This window comes from Lygodium microphyllum, chromosome 26, assembly GCF_053477565.2.
Source record: "Lygodium microphyllum isolate KBCC chromosome 26, Lygodium_microphyllum_v1.1.10, whole genome shotgun sequence".
In the NCBI taxonomy this organism is placed as follows: domain Eukaryota; kingdom Viridiplantae; phylum Streptophyta; class Polypodiopsida; order Schizaeales; family Lygodiaceae; genus Lygodium; species Lygodium microphyllum.
Window position 1 is genome coordinate 115,539,586 of NC_141160.1, and position 22,704 is coordinate 115,562,289.

At 41.3% G+C, this 22,704-nt stretch overlaps 1 protein-coding gene and 1 pseudogene across 7 annotated transcripts in view; both read left to right on the forward strand.

The window, feature by feature from the left end:
* LOC148013718 (GHMP kinase family protein) overlaps window positions 1-22,704 on the forward strand; it is a 99,925-nt gene that overhangs the window by 31,726 nt on the left and 45,495 nt on the right. For all 7 annotated transcript variants that reach the window (XM_087667928.1, XM_087667933.1, XM_087667930.1 and 4 more), the window contains one exon: window positions 20,770-20,822. In XM_087667928.1, coding sequence (XP_087524054.1) covers window positions 20,770-20,822 — 53 coding nt within the window. The remainder of the gene's footprint in view (window positions 1-20,769; window positions 20,823-22,704) is intronic.
* LOC148013719 (uncharacterized) lies at window positions 5-10,241 on the forward strand (annotated as a pseudogene).

Below are 22,704 nucleotides of genomic sequence, written 5' to 3' on the forward strand. Positions count from 1 at the left end.
CATGAAAATTTTCCATGTTTACATGATTAAATTGCTTTCATGATTTTATTAACATGGTTTTGTGGGCATATAATCCTTTTTTTCTATGAATTAAAGCTCCAAGGCTTTGACACCATGCAATGGGATTGCACAGTTGGAGACATTCTCAGGGGAAGGTCTATCTTGCCATGGGTTCAGGCTTGTTTTCCCTCCTGGTGCACTTCTATGTGCAATCAGTATTATTCATTATTATATTACATTGATAAGCTCACGTTGCAGGGGCAACCACTGTGTTTATCTTCTTGTGGTGGCTGCAACTTGGTAGTGTGAGGTAGCTAAAGTAATTTTGAGTCCCCTCAATCGCACCACATTTTGTGTTGCCACTAGAACTCTGTGATAACCAAGCCAAGTGTCTAGCTAGGTTCCTATCTCCCAAAAGCCAAGGAAGATTGTAATTTTTTCTGATCTGAAGCCCTCTTCCAGTCTCTTGTGGAAATTTGTCAGAAATCCTGCAAGGGCTGAGAAGTGCTGTGCATGATCATTGTTATGTAGCAGTAGGCAGGGACATCCTCATCTTGCTTATCTGAATCCTCCTTCCCACTTGGTTGCACACCAGAAGAACTGAATGTCTGGAGCCTTGTCTTGAAAGGACTCTCCAAATCCACTTTCCTAGATCCCAATCAACTCTTTATAGAGCTATCCTTTTGATATGCCCAAAATCTCCATCCTCCTATGTGCAAGAAGTTGGATCTGGGCCTATATACTAATTCCTATTGCAAATTGTTACAACCCTAATGCTTGGACAACTGCAGCCTGCATCCTTTTAGTTGGACTCCTCTCTTGTAAGTTTGCTATCCTCTTTTGAGTGTAAAGTGGAAAGATCCCTGACTGCCAGTGACTATCACACAGTGATGAGTTAGCCTATCTAGAAAGCCCTATCCAAGTCTATATATGGTAGGTAAGTCTGTCCTCCAATCATCTTGAACCTCCTCATAAATGGACTGCATTATCAGCAGCTGACTTTCTCTGAGCCGATGAAAATAACCCCCATGAAAGATAAGTTCTCTGTCCCAGCCTGAGCTCAGTTTGAGACCCGACGCGATTGTTGAAGAGAAGAGGCCGCCTTATCCTCTCTTCAATAACTCTTTTTTCCCCCTCCAAAGAAGTATCTTCAACAACTTTTACTTACCTTTTGTTTGATTTACAAGTGTGGATATCCTTTTTAGATACACTCGATCTGAAAGAATCTTTTGACTATAAGTTTTGGTAGATACATTGATTTGGATGCTTGTTAAAGTCCTAAATTTTTCATCAAGATTTTTCAAGCCTCTAAAGTTGCCAAGATTATTAAACATAGAGGAGTGGGTTAATGTTGTTCCAATGTAACTGTACTGTTTAGGACAATGTCTCTTCTAGCTAACCAAGTGGTAAAAGGAGCAAGGGAATAGTGCTACGTTTAGTTCCTTAAGACTGTGAAATTTTCAGACTTGCAATGTTCTATTTAGTATGAATCTTAAGGGGACAAAAGTTTTGACTTACATATGTTTTAAACTTGATATATAAATGCATCACACACTTAGACACATGTAAGAAACTTGTTCAAACAGATGCATCACAAGTCAAGTCATTCCTTTTGAGGGGCTAGCTTTGAGGGTTGAGTCATCCAAATAAAATCTCGATAACTAATCTGACAAGCACGTGCAAGCAAAATAAACCTAAAAGTCACACATTCAAATTATCGCAAAATTCTTGGGTTTGTCACTTGGTTCTTGGTCAGCTTCCTTGTTTTGTCGCTTGGCTGACATAGCCAACCCTTGAGGAGCACATCTTGGCATAGCTCACACGACATGACATGTCTTTAGTTCTTTAGCGACTAAGAAGCCACATGGCACATTATATTGATTTCTTTCAATAAGATGTGTCACAACACTTCGATCTTGATGTGAGATGCATGATCACTAAATAGTTAGTTTGCTAAGATTTTTGATTTACAATAGGGTTAGGTTTTCTAGTTAATGTATTGGCTTGTACAACAAATGCTAGTCCATGCACAATAAACCCTCATGTATTTACTGTGCACTGAAAGGTGAGAAGGATCGAAGCTTGTATGGGAGAGCTATGGCGGGAGAGCAAGTGCAAGAGAGAGAGAGAGACTCACAATGTGGAAACTCCAACAGTCACAATGTGTAACCGGCCGTTATTCATCTATCACTAAAAGAATAAAGAATAAAGTGACGGCGAAGGGCGCTTGCCGCCTGTAGTGTGTAGGTGTGGGTACTGTTAGTGTAGTAATACACGGGCGGCTAGGAAGAGGTGCCTTTACTCCCAACAACCTCCCACTTAAAGGTGAATTTGCCCCAGTGAGGAATGAAAAAGAACAAGAAAAGATAGTACAACATGTATACATGTACAACAGGATGAGAAAATATGTCATCTCATTCCATGCCCATCAATCTCCTGAGGCAGGCAAAGTGCTCCATAGAGAGGCTTTTGGTGAGTAGATCTGCAAGATTCTGGTCAGTCGAGATCTTGACAAGGTCAACAGACTTGTCCTTAACGACCCTACGTATGAAGTGATACCTCACCTCAATGTGTTTTGTCTTTGCATGGAAGACTGGATTTTTGACTGACTGAATAGCACTCATAGAATCCAAATGCAGTGTAGGGATAGCATTAATACCAAGGTCATGAATCAAACGATCTAACCATATGGCCTCTTCGCAAGCCGACTTGGGGTGTCCAGGGGTACTTTTCAACTTGTACACCCACTTGCATGGCAGAGCCTTCTTGCCAGCAGGTAAGGAAACCAAATCCCAAGTCATATTCTTATGCAAGGAGTCTATCGTAGACTGCATAGTCCTCTCTTAGGAGTGATTGTCACCCCTGCGCATAGTCTCATCATAGGTGAGAGGCTCTCCTGTATCTGTAACCAAGACATAGTGCATGGAGGGCTCAAATCTATCAGGTGTGCGTCTAACTCTAGTAGAACGCTGCACTGCAGGCTCTGCTGCCTGTCCAACACCCTGGCCATGAGCATCTTGGCTGTACAGGAGCTCGTGGCTCCTCCTGAAATATAACCTTGCGTAACTCCGCTACTCTCTCAGGCTGCCTATACATCTTGTCTTTATGGAAGACTACATCATGGCTGCGGATGACTTTCCGTGTTTGCGGATCCCATAGACGGTAACCCATCTCTCCTGTATCTCCATAACCAAGGAATATGCATTTAACACTCTTAGGATCCAGCTTGTTACACTTGTCCTTGGGTACATGGCAGAATACCTCACATCCAAAGACACGTAAATGCACATAAGAGGGAGGCTTTCTTGTCCATATCTCCTTTGCAACCTGAAAATCAATGGTACTACAGGGCGATCTATTAATGATATGCACGGTAGTCGTAATTGCCTCAGCCCAAAAGTGCTGGGGTAGGTCTGTATGGCTAAGTATACTGTGAATCCTTTCTTGGATGGTCCTATTCATCCACTCAGCTATACCATTCTGGGGAGGGGTGTAAGGGGCAGTCAACGGACGCTTAATACCCCTCTTATCACATAACTACTCAAAAGCACGTGATACATATTCACCCCCATTATCTGTCCTAAGGCATTTCACCCTATGCTCGGTATCGGAGGGGTTTTAGTTGAAAGGTCGTATCCACTGGGGATCAGAGATAGAAGGAAGTAGAGATAGGAGATGGAAGAGAAGAAAAAGAATAGACAAGAGGTAAACACAATAATGACAAAGCACAATGAATCGAATCAATATGTATTGACAGAACGTGGAATCCCTTGTTTGGCACAACTCAGAAGCAATCTCCAGGCATTAGTTCTCTTGGAGCTCCTTCGTAGACTAAAAACATGCATCAAAATAATAGCTTCTCCTTTGCTGCTTGAAACCTAAATCTGATAGCTCCGTTGGCTCCGAAAGGGGGGTAAAACCCTAGGCCGCATGGTTAGGGATCTCCTCGATCACTCATTCTTCTTCCAATTTAAAGTGTTGTTTTTTGGCTGTCAATTGCGATCGCGACGCTTGCGATTTTGCCCATCTTTCTTTTTCATAAAAAATCCCAAAACTTGCTGAAAAAGCAACTTGCTTTTTGCATGTCACCCTATTCTAGAAGTTTTCTAGCTTTTTAGGATATTTACAAGAAATAATATTTGAAATATAAAAAATAGGCTAAAATTGTCCAAAAATCTAGTATTTTTGAACCATCCATGCCACGGACACTAGCACTAGTGACACAGATGACATTGACTCTCTAGATCAATAAGAAAGTCGGATGATGATACACTCTAGAGTTTTTCATAGTGTGTCCACGTAGTGGCATGACATCCATCCCCCCTGAACCTGTACATCCTCTGGTATGTGCCAAAATCCTAGTTGTCACCAGCTTCTAAGTCCTCCTCATTCTCTACATCCATATCCTTTGCTTCATATTCCATATCTTCCTGGCTAGCCCCTGTATCATAGCTACTATTTTCTTCCAATTCTAGCAACTCATAGGCAGTAGATTCCCGCTTTTTGAATAATTTGATTCTTTTCCCTATTATCGGAAGTCTTAGGTCTGTCCCATCCAGCTCATTTAATGCATAAGTAGCATTATCAAACACCCGTCTTACCATATAGGGTCCAAACCATCTTTTGGAAACTTTACATATGGCACTATGTTGATTGTCTAAACTGCTATTATAAACCAATGCCCAATCCCCATCTTGTATGGTTCTTGGCCTCAATCTATGTCTTTTGTCAAACCGTTTCTTGTCCTGTACCCTTGCTGCTCTTAACTTTGCAGCTGCTGCCTCTATGTCTTCTGACTTTCTTTTCAATTGTCTAATGTATTAGGCCAACAATTCCTCTCGATTCACCTCTTCTCTTCCCACGGTAGCACACTCCATGTGACTGTCATCTCTTCTATTGGCATGATAGGTTTTTGACCATACATCAATTTAGCAGGCATATATCCTGTAATAGCACTATGAGTTATTCTATCAGCCCACAAAGCATAAGGGAGCAATTGTGGCCACTCTTTTATCTTCTCTCCACATGCTTTTGTCAATGCCTTCGCAATAGGTGGATGTCCTCTTTCACTTTTTCCATTTCCTTCAGGGTTATATGCTGAAGTTAAAGCAAGCTTTATCCCCAACCGTGCAAAGAAATCACGAGCTTCATTTGCATCCAACTCACCCCTATCTGCTGTAATTTTTCCCACACAGTCATACCGATAAAAGATCTCTTCTAAGAGAAAAGTATACATTGCATTTATTGTCTTAGTACGTAGAGCTCTCCCTTCCACTTGATTAGTCAAGTTTTCATGGGTAAGCACAAGATATCTCATTTGCCAAAGACCTGTAGGCATCGTAACTAAATCCACTACCCACTTAAAATGAAGAGACAATGGATATGTGGGCTGCAATCCATCCCGATGTCTCACAGATGAATACATTTGACTTGTCGTACATGTTTTCACAAAGTGAGCAATATCCTTATACATATCCTGCCACCAACATCTTTCTTTGATCTTTGCAAAAGTGCCCCAAACACCTCTATGGCCAGCCCATAAGCTTTCATGAAATTCTTGCATAACATTCACTTGTGAAGCTCTGTCATCCAAAACTCGCAATGGCATACCCTGTTTCTTTTTAGCATGTTTCCATAAGTATCCATCTTTTAAGAAAAACCCATAGGCTTTCCTCTTGATCTTCTTAAACTCCTCATCTGACCATTCAGCTCTATTTGTTAATGTACTGAGGTATTGACCAATTCTCAGCCACTCTCCTGCATTTTTGTCTTTCAGAAACACTTCTACACAAGATACAAAATATCTAAAGTGTCTTCTCTTTGTTGTCCAAGCTTCTATAAATGCTGTAGCAACACCTTGCATTGCTAAATTCACTCTTACGACATCATTTTCAGCCGCAAGAAAGTCATCTTCTTCCTCCTCATCCATTATCCCATCTTCATTCTCATAGCGTGCCCGAGATAACATGTCTGCCACTGGGTTATCTCTTCTTGCAATATGTTGAAATTTAGGGTTCAAAGATTTGATATATGCAATCCACCGGAGCATAGCAACGTCCGGGTAGCACAACTAGTAATCATACCCAATACCGGAAAACAATCGGTCTCAATGACAACACAAGCACCCATAAAATACTCTTTATTACATTTAAGGGCTGTCACAATTCCCCATAATTCTCTTTTTACCTGTGGATACCTTCTCTGTTGTTCAAGCAATACTTTAGTACCAAAGCGAATGGCATATCTTTACCCTTCCTCGTCATCTTGCACAATTGCCCATTCAATCTTGATTGGGCTTGTATCAACAATAATAATGATAGGCTTTCGATGTGCATAATCAGCTACTTCAATTTTTTCATTGCTTTCTGATGCTTCCTTTCCCAATGAAATCTCTGATCTTTCCTCAGAAGTTGATATAGAGCATTAGCTACATGTACAAAGTGAGGAATCCATATCAAATAGAATATACATGCACCCAAGAATCTACGCACCTCTAATATATTCATGCATACATCTTGCATTCTATCAATCCCATCTATTTTTGTTGGTGATGATCTTCGCCCATAGGGCCCACACATATGCCCAACAATCAAATCCTCTTTAACTCCAAAGGCAGAATTTTGTCTAGAAAGAGTTAAATGCACCTCTTCTAGACGCGTCAAAATCCTCTCACAATCCACAATATGGTCTACAACAAACTCTCTGCACCCATGAGCATCCATCTCTTCATTCTTTTCATCCATTGCATACCTTTTGATTGGAACATCATCCAAGAAGGGCATTGTCAATTGTGGTATAAAATCCCTGTGGACTCATAGCATTTTCATATGTGCCATTGAGTTTGTTGCACCCTGCGGGAGAGTACACATCCGTACTAACCCCAAGGGAGTCTTCATGGTTGTGATCATAGTTGTTTTCAGACGCGTCTGAAATGAATTTCAGATGTCTGAAAATCCCATATCAGACTTGACATTTTTTTTAAATTAAAAAATGTTGACGACTTTACACAAAAGCATACAGAATGTGGTCGCCTTTATCTGCCGACTCTTTCCGTGGATCCAGGCAGTCTGAAACACACACTCCTGAGGAATCGTGACTGAAAACGATTGAACTCAGCTTGAGGAACTCCACAAACTGTGGGAAATACAACTCTCTACTTGGAAATACTGCTGCCCCAAACTTTTTGATCATCAGGTAAGATCTCTCTCTCTCTCTCTCTCTCTCTCTCTCAGGCTTCAGCCTGTGAGCACTGAGCAGTACAGACTGCAGTGAGTCTTCAGAGTCCAGACTCTTTACTGTTCACAACTTCACAGTCTACAGACCTGAAGGCTGAATATTGAGATTCGGGGTTACAGACCTGGAGACTGGAGCCTGGGACTACAGTGCACAGTGCACAGTGCACACTGCAGTGACTGGTCACTGCACAGTGGCTGAAAATTAAGTTCTGAAATTTGAAAGCTGAAGCTTGAAGTCTGGACTCTGGACTCTGAAGTTTGAACTCTGGAGTCTGAAGTTTGAAGTTTGAACTTTGAACCTTTGGAATATGAAGTTTGAAGACTGAAGTTGTTGCCACTGGCCAGTTGGAACTTGGAAGTTGGAACATTGAAGTCTGAAGATTCAAGAGAAGATTACATGCCTTTCTCTCAGTTTGTAAGTTCTGTGCAGTGTGAGGTTATCTGAGCCTTTGAGGCTCTGAGCTGAGAGCTCTCTCTTTTTTTTCGTAAAAGGTAATTGTATTAATTACGAAAAAAATACAAGATTACTTGATTACAAGATACATGATGACACAAAGCCATCATGTGAGAGCTCTCTCTCTCTCTCTCTCTCTCTCTCTCTTTCTCTCTCTCTTTCTCAGCCTTCAGGCTTCAGCCTTCAAAGTTTGAACTTCAAGTTCAAAGACTGCATAGTGCAGACTCCAGAGTCCAGACTCCAGAGCACTGCAGAATTCAGATTGGTGACTGGTCAGTGGGTCATAGCAAAATTACTATTATGTCATGACTTGTGACTCGTATCTTCATTAAATTTGTATCAGATTTTAACTTTTGAAGATGGGAAGAAAGCGGAAAGCTGAATGGGATCATGTTACTGTTGTCAAAACAGTTGGAAAAGGGCAGAATACACGTAAATGCAAATATTGTGGACACACTTGGGATGGTGGCCCACTACGCATAAGGGCACATATTTTGGGATTGTCAGGGCTTGGTGTGGAAAAATGCACTGCTGCACCACAAAGTGCAAAGGATATATGTCGTAGATTGCATGTGGGTGTTGGAGGGCAATGGTCCACAACAAACATTGATGCAGCTGTATCTGATTTGGGAGATGCTTCTTATGTCAGTGGGTGTGGCTCCGGCAATGTAGATGTAAGTGTTACTGTTGGGCAGCCTGGACAATCAAGCTCTCAAGAGCATGTGAGCACAAAAAAGAAAGTGGCCAAATCACAGGGTGCTTTAGGAAAAGCATGGGATTTGCAAGCAAGAAAGGAGGCATATATTGCTGTTCGTCACTTCTTCTATGCAGAGGATATTCCATTTTGGAAAGCAAAGAGCCCATATTTTCTTGGCATGCTAAAGGCAGTTGGGCAAGTGGGTCAGAGCTACAAACCACCTTCGTATAACAGTCTACGCACGAAGGACCTTGTGGAGGAGGTCAAATGCATTGACCGTGAATTGCTTGACATTAGGGAGAAGTGGAAGAGATATGGATGCAGCATTGTCTGTGATGGATGGTCAGATGCAAGGCGTAGGCCTATTATAAATGTTATGGCTACATCTATTTATGGTTCAGTGTTTTTAAAAGATGTTGATACTAGTGGTGAATACAAGTCTGGGGAGTTTATCTTTGGCATCTTGAAAGATGTGATCCTTGATATTGGCCCAGATTATGTGGTGCAGGTATGTATGGACAATGCAGCTAACTACGTGAGAGCAGGTGATTTGATTGAGCAGGAGTGGCCTAATATTTTTTTTACTAGATGTACATGCCATTGATTGGATCGTCTATTAGAAGATATTGGGAAGCTTGCTTGGATTGCCCCTGTGTTGGCTAAAGCAAATAAAGTTGTCACATTTGTTACACGCAAGCATACAATATTGGCATTGTATCGCCAATTCAGTCAAAAAGAACTATTGAAGCCATCGACCACATGGTTTGCTTACATGTTTATCATGTTAGTGAACTTGTTGGATGAGAGATGCTACAATGGTTTACGGCGTATGGTTGTTAGTGATGCCTGGGTAAGGAAGAAAGCTTCATGTACAGTAAAGGGAATGGAAGTAGCTGAGATTGTTTTGGGTGCATGTTTTTGGAATGATGCCAAGATGATTGTTAAGATTTATGCACCCATTCTTAAAATCCTCCGTCTTGCTGATAGAGAAGGGGCCACGATGGGGCTTTTGTATGAGATGACATATCGGATGATAGAGAAAATGGATTCCTTGGAAGGAGTGACTGAGTCTAGGGTGCAAGAAATCAAAGGCCTTTGTGTTGACAGATGGGATATGATGCACTCACCCTTACATGCTGCAGCCTTTGTTTTGCATCCTGTTTGGAGAGCCAAGAATCCTGATAGCGATAAGGAGGTGCATGAAGGATGGATGACAGTGATAGAGAGGTACACAAAATATGATGTGGATATGCAGGGTGTTCTATGTGATGAGCTTGACATGTACAAGTTGGAATCAGGTGCATTTTCTTGGCCACTTGCAAGAGATGAGAAAAGAATGCATCAAGGTGTGAAATGGTGGGAGACATTTGGCCCATGTGTACCTAGATTGCAGCAATTGGCTTTAAGAATACTCTCACAAGGATCTTGTGCCTCTCCTTGTGAGAGAAATTGGAGCACATTTTCACTGATTCAAACAAAGAGAAGGAATAAATTGCTTCCAAAATGTACTGAGCAGCTTGTATATATTCATACAAATCTTCGTCTTATCAATAAAATTAAGGAATCAGGCTATGAAAAGATTGAGGTTACATAAGACATGCTTAACAAGGAGAAGGATGATGATAGATTACTTGCATTGCAGCAGATACGAGAGGAAGAGGACATCGTAGCCTCATTGCCAGTGCCACAGAGGGAGGCAAGCACTAGTGATGCTCCTGGCTCGAGTTCTCTTGGTCCACATCAGAGGGAGGAGGATGACGACGATGATGATGATGATGATGAGGAGGAGGAGGAGGAGGAGGAGGAGGAGGAGGAGGAGGACTGCACTCTGGAGAATGATGAAGATGATGAGTAGATTAGTTGATGACAGATGAATCATGAATCATGATATATGATGTGACTCTATTATGCAGTTTTCAGTTTTGCTTTTGGTTGTTCCCTTTCAGTTTTTAGTCTACTATGCAGTTGGCATTGGGCAACTTGGCTTGAATCTTGATGACAGATGTATCATGTATCATATCAATTCCTTGAAAGTTGAATGATGAATCATGAATCCTTCTATATTGACTCAAACTCTTGAGTCTCAGTCTTCAAAGTTCAAGAGTTGTGCATTGTTCTTTTATTTTGAAATTAGCACATGTTTATCATATCTTAAAGTTGTGTATTTTTCTCATATTTTGTTAAGAATATGTTAAAAAATTAGGGTCACGTATGATTCAGGTCTAGGGTCTGAATCATACTCGTTTCATACTTTCATACGTGCTTGCGTTTGACGTTTGATTCACGTATGGAAAAACTATGGTTGTGATATCCCTGCTTTCAACTGCAAGCTGAAACTGAACATACCCCGAGTAAAGCCCGGTTGCATGTCTTGAATAAATCTCAAAGCCCCATTCCTTTTGGGCACACTAAACCAACGATTTGAGTACGGGGCTGAAGAGGGCTCCAAGATCTTCATGCGAATCTTTTCATTTAGCAAATCCATTAGCTTTGGCAAGTAAGCTTTAGGCACTGGAATAGGCCTCAAGTTCCATGGTACATGTGGCATAGTAAATATTACCATAGGAGAGACAACATTTGGATCCACACAACCTATTTTAGTCGGCTGAAATGCAAATGCCTTTCCATGCCTAGCCAACATTTGCATAAAACAGTCTCTTTCAGCAAGCAAAAGAAACCCTTTTGCACCAACTTTCAATTCTTGTAATGTTTCAGATGTAAACTGATGACTTATATTTTTAGGATCCCATAAGCTTGGCAGCCTTGACACTTTTTCATAAAAACCCTCACTTTCTAGTGGAAGTGACAAAGCAATTGGTTTTACCTTTTTGTCAACTGTCTTATACTTTGTCTCCACAAGTGCTTCAGCCCATTGTAATCCTTCCTACTGAGCAAACAATGCTATAACATCATACATGTCCAAAGAACATACTGACAACACTTTGTTTTCAGCCTCATTTTCTTCATGTATAGTTGCTGAAATTTCAGCCATAGTGTCATTAATATTCAGCCCATAAAAGATACTTGAAATGCCTTCATTTTTAGCTAGTAGTCCGAATGCTCTCAGTTTCTTAGTAGCTCGTTTCATAGATATGTGTTTAGCCTTGCATATAGCTTCCATACGCTTAAAATAACGTGAATTGTTTGTTGTAAACTGAGAATAACCACTAGTAAATACATGCTTCATTCCATCAAGAGACGAGTGCATTCTCTGAACAGCACTACTGTAGCCTTGCATTACAGCAGTGCTTAATGAAAATCGAGGTCTTTGAATTCCCTTGCATTTGGAGCCAAAGGAGACTCTCGAAGCGTATCCTGATTTCTAGGATGATTAACACAAACATTAAGAAATTGGACTGCTTTTCTTCCATCCTTGCTTCTGACTCTTACATAAGCAGAACCATCATCAAGCACCTTTGTTTCCATATGCACTCTTGTAATATAGGGCTGTCCCAAAATCACCGTATATGAGGAATTATCTTGCACAAAGAAGTGTTGCTCTTTTTGTACATTACCAATCATCACTTTTACATTAGGACATGCAGCATAGAGCTCTCCCAAAGAATTATTTGCAGTCCTCATACGCCAACCATGATCAGTATCTACAGGCCATGTACCATTTTCATACAATCTACGCTCAGTGACATTTATCTCAAATCCATGGTCAAGTAAAGCAACACAAGGAGTTTCACGTTCCCCTATTTTCACTACCGTTTTAGTGATAGCCTTGGCCCAAGTTGTGTAATGACTTCAATGAATAAATCCTAGAGTTTCTTCCCCATATTGTTGTATCTGCCTTACTCCACCATGCATATTGCTACAAGACAATGCATTTTCAGCCACTTTCTTCTCTTTTCCACATGCTGTCCACTAATTAGTAGCATCCTGTATAGATAATCCAGTACTGAGTTCATGCTCATATTCAGCCTGAATACCCAACAAACCAATTTCCTCTTCAAATTGCAGTAATGCACTAGTGGTATCGCCAAGAAACTGATGCTTCCTCTTAATTATATCAATGATCTCATCATGAAATTCTCGCTTGGTGATGCCAGCACCTCTCCCAAGGTGAATTCCACCCGACTGTTTAAGATTTGTTCTTCAAAAACCTTCTTAAGATGTGTGGCTGTCTTAATGTCAGACTGTAACTTATATCTTGGCTGCTTGCTCTTCTTTTTGCCCTCTTGTTTGCTATCCTGTTTTTGCTCCTGACTGACCTCTTCCATAACATGCTCGAAAGGTGGCTGATTTGCAGCTTTAGGCTGATCCACACTTTTTCTTGTCACTCTTTTAGATGTCCTTGCATTATCTTCATCTCTCTTTCATTTCTCTTCCACAAGTACATCCGTGTTTGTACCTTTGAATATGCATACATTGAATATGCATCTACCGGTGATTCCCATCTAGTTATGTTACGAATGTCTTGCTCTGCATGAGACATTTCACTATCAATAATATTTTTCTTTTCAGCTGCATGCAAAGCATGTGTCCATATTGCAACATTTGGACCAACCATCACTTGGTCATGCATTCTATCCAACTGTAGACCAAAAGTAGAAGCATGTACAGCTGCTAAGCATTTCGGACAGCCAAGTCTTTCAACAACTTCTGTATACCTGCCTTTCCAAAATTCAAAGCAAGAGGCAATTCCGTTTCTTGTGCATGGATCTTGCCATCTTTCCAAAAGATGAGCTATCGTGCCAAGGCCTCCTGATAGGCAGCACAATCCTTTCTCTCATGCTGCAAACTATCACACCACATATATCTTTTTCCTGGCCTAGGGGCTGCTGCCCGTCCCCTTTTCTCTTGTCCTTTTTCATCCAGTTTTGTGACCTTCAATTGAAGATCCCGTATGCCTTTGACCAATTTATCTAATACATCTTCTCTAATAGTGGGAATAGCATGTACAACCATAGGTTTAGCCACAGAAGTGGGTGGCTTACTGGATATATCAATTGTTTTACTCGTAACAGTGGGCAAGCTAGAGACATGCAATCTTTCTCTTTTTCTATGATTTTTCACAAGTGCAGTAACAACTTCCTTAACATGTATCCACTCTATTTTAAGACCTGTCTTTGTAGTTTGATCCTTTAGCAAATCATCAAGCTTCTCTTGAAGCTCAGGATCTGCTGCTTGTAGAAACAATTCAATTTTGTGACTTGCAAGAGCTCGCTGTTCTGCAAGATTCAACTGCTCAAATCAACTTTCGAATTCTCTTAACAATTCTGTAGCCACAAGACCCTTATTGGGTTGTAAAAGCCACTCCTGAAAAGTCTTGCGCGTAATCAAAACTGGTATCTTCAATGTAAAATTCTTCCATGAGTGTCTTCTTGAAAGCTACCTAGTCAGCATTCTGTATATACAATTCAGTAATTCGTGCTTTCAGTTCATGTATAGTGATCGGAACAAAATATTGGCTCCATGCAAGTTGAGCCACTCCAAAGAATTTCATCTTTTGAGCATAGGTATGTACATATGTAGATACATTCTTGCCATTGAACAACTTCATCTCACGCTCAACTGCTTGTAGAGCATTCATCACAACAGTCTCTGTTTGAGCAAAAGCTTGCATCTCGTGTTGTTGTTGTTATATCTGCATAAGCATTTTCATATTCTTCACAAACTGTTGCAAAACATCACTGGAAATTGTGCTCAAAGGTTCTCCCATCTTGCCTTTCCTTTTGACGACCTTTCATGTCGGGTTCACCAATGTTAGAGGGGTTTTAGTTGAAAGGTCGTATCTATTGGGGATCAGAGATAAAAGAAAGTAGAGATAGGAGATGCAAGAGAAGAAAAAAAATAGACAAGAGGTAAACACAATAATGAAAGCACAATGAATCGAATCAATATGTATTGACAGAAACCTGGAATCCCTTGTTTGGCACTACTTAGAAGCAATCTCTAGGCATTAGTTCTCTTGGAGCTCCTTTGTAGAAAAAAAACGTGTATAAAAATAACAGCTCCTCCTTTGCTGCTCGGAACCCAAATTTGATAGCTCTGTTGGCTCTGAAAGGGGGGTAAAACTCTAGGACACCTGGTCAGGGATCTCCTTGATCTTTCCTCCTTCCAGTTCAAAGTGCTATTTTCTGGTTGTCAACTGCGATCGCAATGCGTGCGATTTTGCCCATCTTTCTTTTTCATGAAAAATCCCAAAACTGACTGAAAAAGCAACTTGCTTTTTGCATGCCACCCTATTCTAGAAGTTTTCTTTCATGCTACGGACACTAGCACTAGTGACACAGATGACATCAACTCTCTAGATCAATAAGAGAGTCAGATGATGATGCACTCTAGAGTTTTTCACAGTGTGTCCACGTAGTGGCATGATACCAGACTGGTTTTCTGCCAAAGCAAGCCATCTCTGAAAAACTGCCAAGACATCGGACTTCTGCTTGATGGGATAAATCCATAACTTACATGCAAAATCATCTATGGAGGTAACAAAATACTTTGCACCACCCATAGACTGACAGGGCATGGGCCCACAGACATCAGAATGTACCAAAGCTAAGGGCTCACTCATGCATGACATACCAGACTTCTTATGTGTAGACCTAGTTTGCCTGTCATAAAGACAATGATCACAAGAATCAAAATGAGAATAGTCAAGGGGCGGTAAGTACTGCAAAACAGAAAGCATTTTCATTCCTTTAGCAGATATATGTCGCAAATAAGCATGCCAAAAAGATACATGAGGTAAAGATCCCACTGACAAATCATGATCAACTGTAGATCTAGAAACAACTAAGGGGTAGAGGCTGCCAGTCTTGGCACTTCTTGCAAGCACAAGCCTGCCATGAGTAATCTTCCATGCAAAGTCTCCAAAAGATATATGATATCCTGCGTCATCAAGCTATTCAGCGGACATGAGACTGCATGTCAACGCAGGTACATGACGTACATCGTGCATAACAAAACTGCTGCTAGAAGGAAACTGCATTTTAACATCACTAATGCTGACAATCTTAAGAGACCTGTCATCACCCAAGCGCACAGAACCCGAAACAGAATGGTATGAATGGAACCACCCTCGGCAAGGTGTCACATGAAAGGACGCACCTGAGTCCAAGAGCCAACATTGTGCATACATAGAGTGTATCTCTGATACATGCGAAGCACTAGATGAAGCTGCTGCAAGGATATAATTCCCATTATTATCCTTGGGCTGCATAACATTGATCTCTTTAATTTTAACACTTGACTTAGTAAGTACTATGCTGCGATTAGAAGACTTTTCTTGCACTTTCTCTTTTCCCTTGTCTTTGCACCTTTCATTGCACAATTCATGACACTGTGGTCTTATGTGACCTTTTTTCCCACAATGATGACAAGTTAGATTTGCATTTCTCCCATGAGACGTACTACGTGACTTGCCATACGACTTGGACCGAGATTTCTGCAAATCTCGTCCATGGCCATTTCCACGGTCATTCTTTGCATTTCCATCATGTCGGACTCTAACTGTCAAAGCATGAGACACACGAGAGGCATCAAAATTCTTACGGTTTATCTCTTCCATCAGAAGAGAGCTCTCAACATTAGATAGCTTTAGAGTAGTAGCAGAAGCGCATAAGGCAATGCGGAATACATTCCAAGTCTCATTAAGAGTCTCAAGCAAGAACAATGGAGTGATATTCTCTTTGAAATCAATGCCTTGTGAAACCAAGTTCTTAAGAGTAGCAGGAAAGTGGCTCAGATGAGCTGACATGGTCACATTCCCTTTCATATTGAGATCCATAAGCTGTTTCAGCCAATATATTTGACTTGTAGGACTTTGCTTGTCATAGAGGTTCTTGATCTTATCCCAAAGCTGCCAAGCACTCTGTGCTTCCTCAACCATGTTGTAATGCACCTGTTCAATGAGAGACAAGATGAGGGTGGACTTGCATAACTCATCAAGCTCCATTCATTCGTTATTAGTCATAGTTTTAGGTTGCTCTCCACTAAACCTTAGTGGCTTTATCTGTGATTTCTGCACCGATACGTGCCAAACTTTGCTATTTCAATAGGCATAATTCGTACCATCAAGCTTAGTGATGTTGAAGATAGCACTGTCAGTGGAAGAAGATGCCATACGGCAAGCTGAAACAGTGCAGACAATTTAAAATTGCTTGTTGTAAACTGAGGAAAATGACCAAAAAACTACCAAAACCAAGGCAAAATGGCGAGAAACGAGTATTTAATGATGTTGCCCACCAAGTACTATAAAAAATACATCAAAGCAAGATGATTCAGCATGAAAAATACATGACAGTCTGGAAAAATATGCTTGCTGTAATTTATGACAGTAGTGTACAATGAGAGCTGACAGTAGGCAAAACCCAATATTCAAAGTCAATCACTGATTGTCAATGCAAAACCAGTATCAAGTGGGCACAAAAAAGTATGTAACAGTCGAACCGACATGAGCCAACACCCAAGCATGTCAGTCAAAGTCTATTAGTAAAGTCGGTACACCCCCCAATCAACAGGGCAAGATGTACATACCACTGCCAAGACCTGACACAAGTCAGTGTCTGCTCAATGAATACAAAGCCGAATCAGCCCAAGTACATCTACATGAACCAAGGTATATCAACCATACATCATCCACGAGGAGATTCCGGTCTCAAAGATCCAAAAGCTCAATATGCATAACCTGCACTGCTCAATGTCTGATAAGCGTACAAAGACGCTCCCACTGGCACAAAAGCCGTAGGTGTTAAGAAAATAAGCTCAAACAAAGCATGTAAGAGCACCAGTGATGGAGTATCCAAGATCATACATTAGTAAGACATCCAGAGCATATGAGCGGTCAAGTATCCAATGTCATGAAGACAGTTCCAATCAATCTCTAACGAGCCAAAGAAAGATCAAAATAAGCTGAAGAATATCCAAAGTCAAGCCCAAACGAAGCTCCAGTAACATTCAAGTCCAAACAATATAACTAGCATGTGTAGGTAACATAAGTATCAAGCATGAACCGACGGGTCATACATAGATCATAGATATAACCTTTATCACAAAGCATGCTAGTGTAGACCAATGTCAAGTAAATGCCAACTAATACGGAGCTCAAACAAGGCTCAAAATACATTCCGGAACCATCCAAAGCATTTGCCAACCTTCATTTGCATTCCAATAGTCATATGAAACACTCGAGAAGCACCTTGATCAATAGGCAAAGCATAAAGTGACTAAATAAGCTTCAGCTCTGGAGTGTACAGCAGTGATTTGCTGTGTAAAACTGAGTATTTCAGGCCACTAAATCAGCTCCAAATGATGGCCAATCAATAGGCATACATTCCCCTAACATTCGGGGACCATTCGGAACCAATCGGGTATCAAATGTCAATGCCAACCAAGCATAAACATAAAGTACTGATGTAACACTGTTTGTGGCTGCCTATGGACTGTGGAAAACAGTCCTGGACTGAGGTAAATCAATCCACAAATCAATGCCAATGATAACCACCAATGCTAGCATCAAGGGGGTGTTTCCAAGTGCCAAATGAAGTATTTTCAAGCTGCTAATGAGTGCCAAGGGAGGGCTGAAGTAAAAAACGAATTTTTGCAGGTCTTCAAGCTGGCCCAAATAGGGCTGATGTTGTTGGGTATGCTGCTGGTCCATGTGGCATTAATGGGGTGGAAGAGGGGCTTAAGTAGGGCCTATAGAAGGCCTACATTAAGCCTTGTCAAGCCTAATCAGGCAGGAGCCAAGATATGAAATGAGGGAGCTCCAATGGTTGGAGCTATGGCTGCCCCTTCTTGCTGTACCCTGCAAACTGAAATAAACACTCAAAAGAATGCTTCAATATCTCTGGAGAAATGCCTTGAGGGTGCCCAAATGGGCCGGGTAGGTGCTTGGGAAGCTAGGGAGTGATCGGAGCTCGAAGGGGTCGGATATGGCTGCCGGGAGAATGCACCAATGGTGTAGGGATTCGAATGAATGCTAAAGGAGTCACAGACCAAGCTTGAATGCTCAAGCAACCATGCTTTGATACCAGTTGAAAGGTGAGAAGGATCGAAGCTTGCATGGGAGAGCTATGGCGGGAGAGCAAGAGTAAGAGAGAGAGACTCACAATGTGAGAACTCCAATAGTCACAATGTGTGACCGGTCTTTCTTTTATTCATCCATCACTAAAAGAATAAAGAATAAAGTAACGATGACGGGCCCTCGTCGCCTGCAGTGTACTGGCACGGGTACTATTAGTGTAGTAATACACAGGCAGTTAGGCGGAGGTGCCTTTACCCCCAACATGCACATGACTATCCTTTAATTGCATTGGAAAATTGGAGGTTGCAATGCTTTCAGCCTTTTCTTTATCTAGATCTTTTAATTCTATAGCAGTGACTGCTCCCTTTTGGCATTTTCCTCGCCTATATGATTTGAGCACTCTACACTTAATGCATTGATTGCAATAACACAATCTTTTATGATCGACAACTTGATCAAGATTGCTTTTCCACTTTTTGGATTGTTTCTATATCGCGAGTGGAGGGTGCAAGTGTGTTATTTACATGCTTCCTTAGGTGTAGTGATGATCATTAAAGTGCTTGAAACACAGCCTCAATCATGAGTTGCCCCATTACACGATTGCAGTTTCAATAACAATGGCATGAGTGATTGGAAAATTCACCAGGAGTATTGAATATGGTGGTCACGTTTTGAGTCGGTCACCGTGAGTATTTACTAGTGTATGCACTGATGCTTTTTGAGCATGACCATAGCTCCATGCTGCTTTTCTTGCTTGTTTGAAGCTCACCATGAATCAGTTGTCATTGTGTTGCTGATGGCCATCACAACAGATTCCTTGTTGAAGTTTGACCTCCAAATAAGCTTGAGGTAGGCACTACGATTGGGTGCTCAGACATTCCAATATGGTCTTCATGGCTCAGGCTCTGGGTAGTTAGGCTCTTTTTTTATGTGTTTCAAGGGCAGTTAATTCTGTCTGTGAGGGAAAAGCGTACCCTGCCAGAGAGCACACTTTTTACACATAGATGAGCAAAAAGCTGGTTCGAATGGTGAATGGCAAGTGGTATATAGGCTTAACTACACTTCAGCTGAGGATAACAGTCCTTTTTATTCAGTATGGTAGATGCAGGGTTACAATTCCTTTTGGTCTAGAAGGCCTTGCGCGGAATGCATACCTGGAGACTCTGGGTTTTCATGGGCAGAAATTGGGCAACCATTTTTCGACACTTATTGCAAGCTCCAACACATTCGACTCAAACATTTGGCCAACTTTATAGGTTCCAGCTTCATAGATAGAAGGTGAGTACTTTGGAGTGTACAATTGAGCTGGTTTGGAGCAATATGGTTATCTTAAGTGGGTGAGCCAGTAACAATCAAACAAAGATATAAGAAGAATGAGCTTCTCGTTTACCATTATCCCTTTTGACTTTTGTGTATTTTTGTCTTGGGTGACATGACTTTGTGCCCTTGTACAACCTGCGGTTTAGGATGCTCTTGGGTTCTATTACAGCATATATTTTTACTGATTCTTCCCTATAGGCTGTTGCATATGTTTTGCAAACCACATTTGTTTGAAAAGCATTCACCTCATGTCCGTACAATATTTCATCAATGACCTCATAGGAGACTCACTTCAGCATGAATGTTGGGGCCCAAGGTCAACCTCCCTCTGTATGGATTGAGAGGCACACTTAGCTTCACTCTACAGCTCTCTTCTCCGGTGATAATGTTGTGAATTTCCTTTTATCTCATCTCACTTGGTGGATGGGACTCTTGGGTGTTGGTGTATGTATATATATATATATATATATATGTAATAACAGGTGCTGCTCACTGTATGAGGCCCTCCTGTGTAAAGACTTGGGATATTGCATCTGATTAAGTTCTAGTTGGGCCTGAGGAGCTGCGATTCATCTTTGAATGGTGGAAGGTGATTTATTTGTTTTTCAAAACCATAATTATTAAATAATTTTTTTAAACTATAATGATTCAATCGATTGCACACTTACTACTATGTGGTACCAAGTGAACTGTCCCTCGAACCATTTTGCAGAATCTACAATGAGGTCATTAACATAACCTTCAATGCCTGTTAATGATGTCAAAGGTCTACTCCATATAATGCCAAAAAGAACGTGGGTAATGAGCAGATTTGCTCGATAGTTGTGTGTTGGCAGATCTTCTGATAAACTTAGTAGTCTGGTGCAAGGCTTGTTTCATCAAAGGATTTGCAGGAATTTAGAAAGCAAGAGTGAATCCTGGGATGCTGGGTTATGGCCTCATTAAATGACAACAGTAGAGCAGGGAGAAAAGTTGCATTTTGCTCGAGGCGCTTTCTATCAATTGTGAGCTATGTATGCTAGTCTTGACTAATCTTCAAGCCTAATGGGTGTTGTTTGTTTTTACCTCTGGTATTTTCCTTATGCAGGATTGGAAATCACAATACTGGGAAGCAATGATTTCTATTCCTACAGAAAACATGTAAGAACCATGTATTATGATCGGGGAGGGAGAATGTGAAAAGTACTGAAAAAACAAGTGGTTAATGGGTATTCTTGGTACATTACATTTTGGAATTGTGAATGTTAGGTCTGGTTATTCTTAAATAGCATATCAGATATAATTGCCATAATTAAATCAGATGTAGACAGTTTTAGAAATGGCAACGTGAATATAAAGTCTATTGTTTTAGTCTGTCTTGATGTAATTTCCTTGATTACAGCATGAAAATGCAACCATTTACATAGAAGATCCAAAAACTTTTACTTTTTCTGATAATTGTGATTCCTAATCCTTTATGCTTTGTCCGGCTTCTTGCTGCAGTTACTGTTGTCGTGCTCTCTCCTTGCTACACCCCCTTATTACTGGGTGTGCTCAAAAAAGATTAGAGAAGTATATGATGTACTGCAATAGTAAAGATGGTCAATGTGCAATGAGCACATTTACAGGGTGCTGCAGCATGGCAATAAGTGTCACGAGGCTGCACAAATGTGAGAAAGCCCTGTGAGAAGATGGCCCTATTCCTCCTATGGCAGCACTAATGCAAATCGCCATAGAAGCATGGGGTTGACTCCCTCGGCCCTAATAGAAGCATGGGGTGAACTTCCTCGGCCCTGATGACTCCTAGTACAGATTTGTCAACTTTTCTGTTTGTAACACTCCTATAGGAGCATGGGGTTGACTCCCTCCGCCACGATGAGTCCAGTACAGAGTTGTCAACTTTTCTGTTCATAACACTCCTGAGGGGACTCATATTCAGGATGAACTGCACATAAATAAAAGAATGGAAACGCCTTATGAGAGTGCCAAGGCTAAAAAGGCAAGGCAAGCAGAAATGAGGAGGAAGAGCAGGTCTACTAGATCTTCCTGCCCCTGAGAATGAATATCAAATCATGGTACCTCAGTTGCCTACAGAGGAGACTGAAATCGTGCAGGAAGTAGAAGAGGATATGTCAGATAAACTTGCTAGGTAATGAGCAGAGGAAGCAGCACATTTGCAGTAGCACTCCAAGGTGTTGCAAAGAGAGCTTCTGGGGTCTCCAAAAGCTCAGTTGAATCATTGATACTCTATTCTGTAGCTTGGCCAGATATGGTATTCAGAGAAGTAGGCTTCACTTTTTTTTCTCGTCAGGGTGCTGAAGGCAGCTATGCATTAGGCTTCAATGACATAAGGGCCATTTTCATCTGCAAAAGGGAGAGGCATGTCGGCCATGATCAAGCGGCTGTGCAGGTCCAGACTAAAGGTTGAATAAGGAAGATTGTCTATTTGTTGGCATGACAGACGGGGAGGTGGAGAGGGCCTGATCATTGATGTCTGGACGACATTAATGCTGCAGTTTGCAGGGAGATAAAATGGGGCAGCATCATCAAAGTGGAAAGAGAGTCTTTATGAGCGTGGTCTTGGTCATCTGTGACGTCAATGGATGCAGATGACATAAGGGCCATTGTCATCTGCAAGAAAGAGAGGCATGTCGGCCATGATCAAGCTGCTGTGCAGGTCCAAATCAAAGGTTGAATAAGGAATATTGTCTATTTGTTGGCATGACAGATGGGGGGAGGTGGAGAGGGCCTGATCATTGATGTCTGGACGACATTAATGCTGCAGTTTGCAGGGAGATAAAATGGGGCAGCATCATCCAAGTGGAAGGGGGTTCTTTATGAGCATGGTCTTGGTCGTCTGTGACATCAATAGATGCAGATTATCAAAGGGAGGCACCTTCATTACTGAGGGCAAAGGGTGCTATTCTAGAGGTCAAGGAGCTGCATAAAAAAAGGAGGTCGGACCACTCTAGTGGAGCACCTGAGACCTATGATAGGGTATGTTGCTTCTGAGAGTGGGCATGAGTGATATCCATGGCGCTGT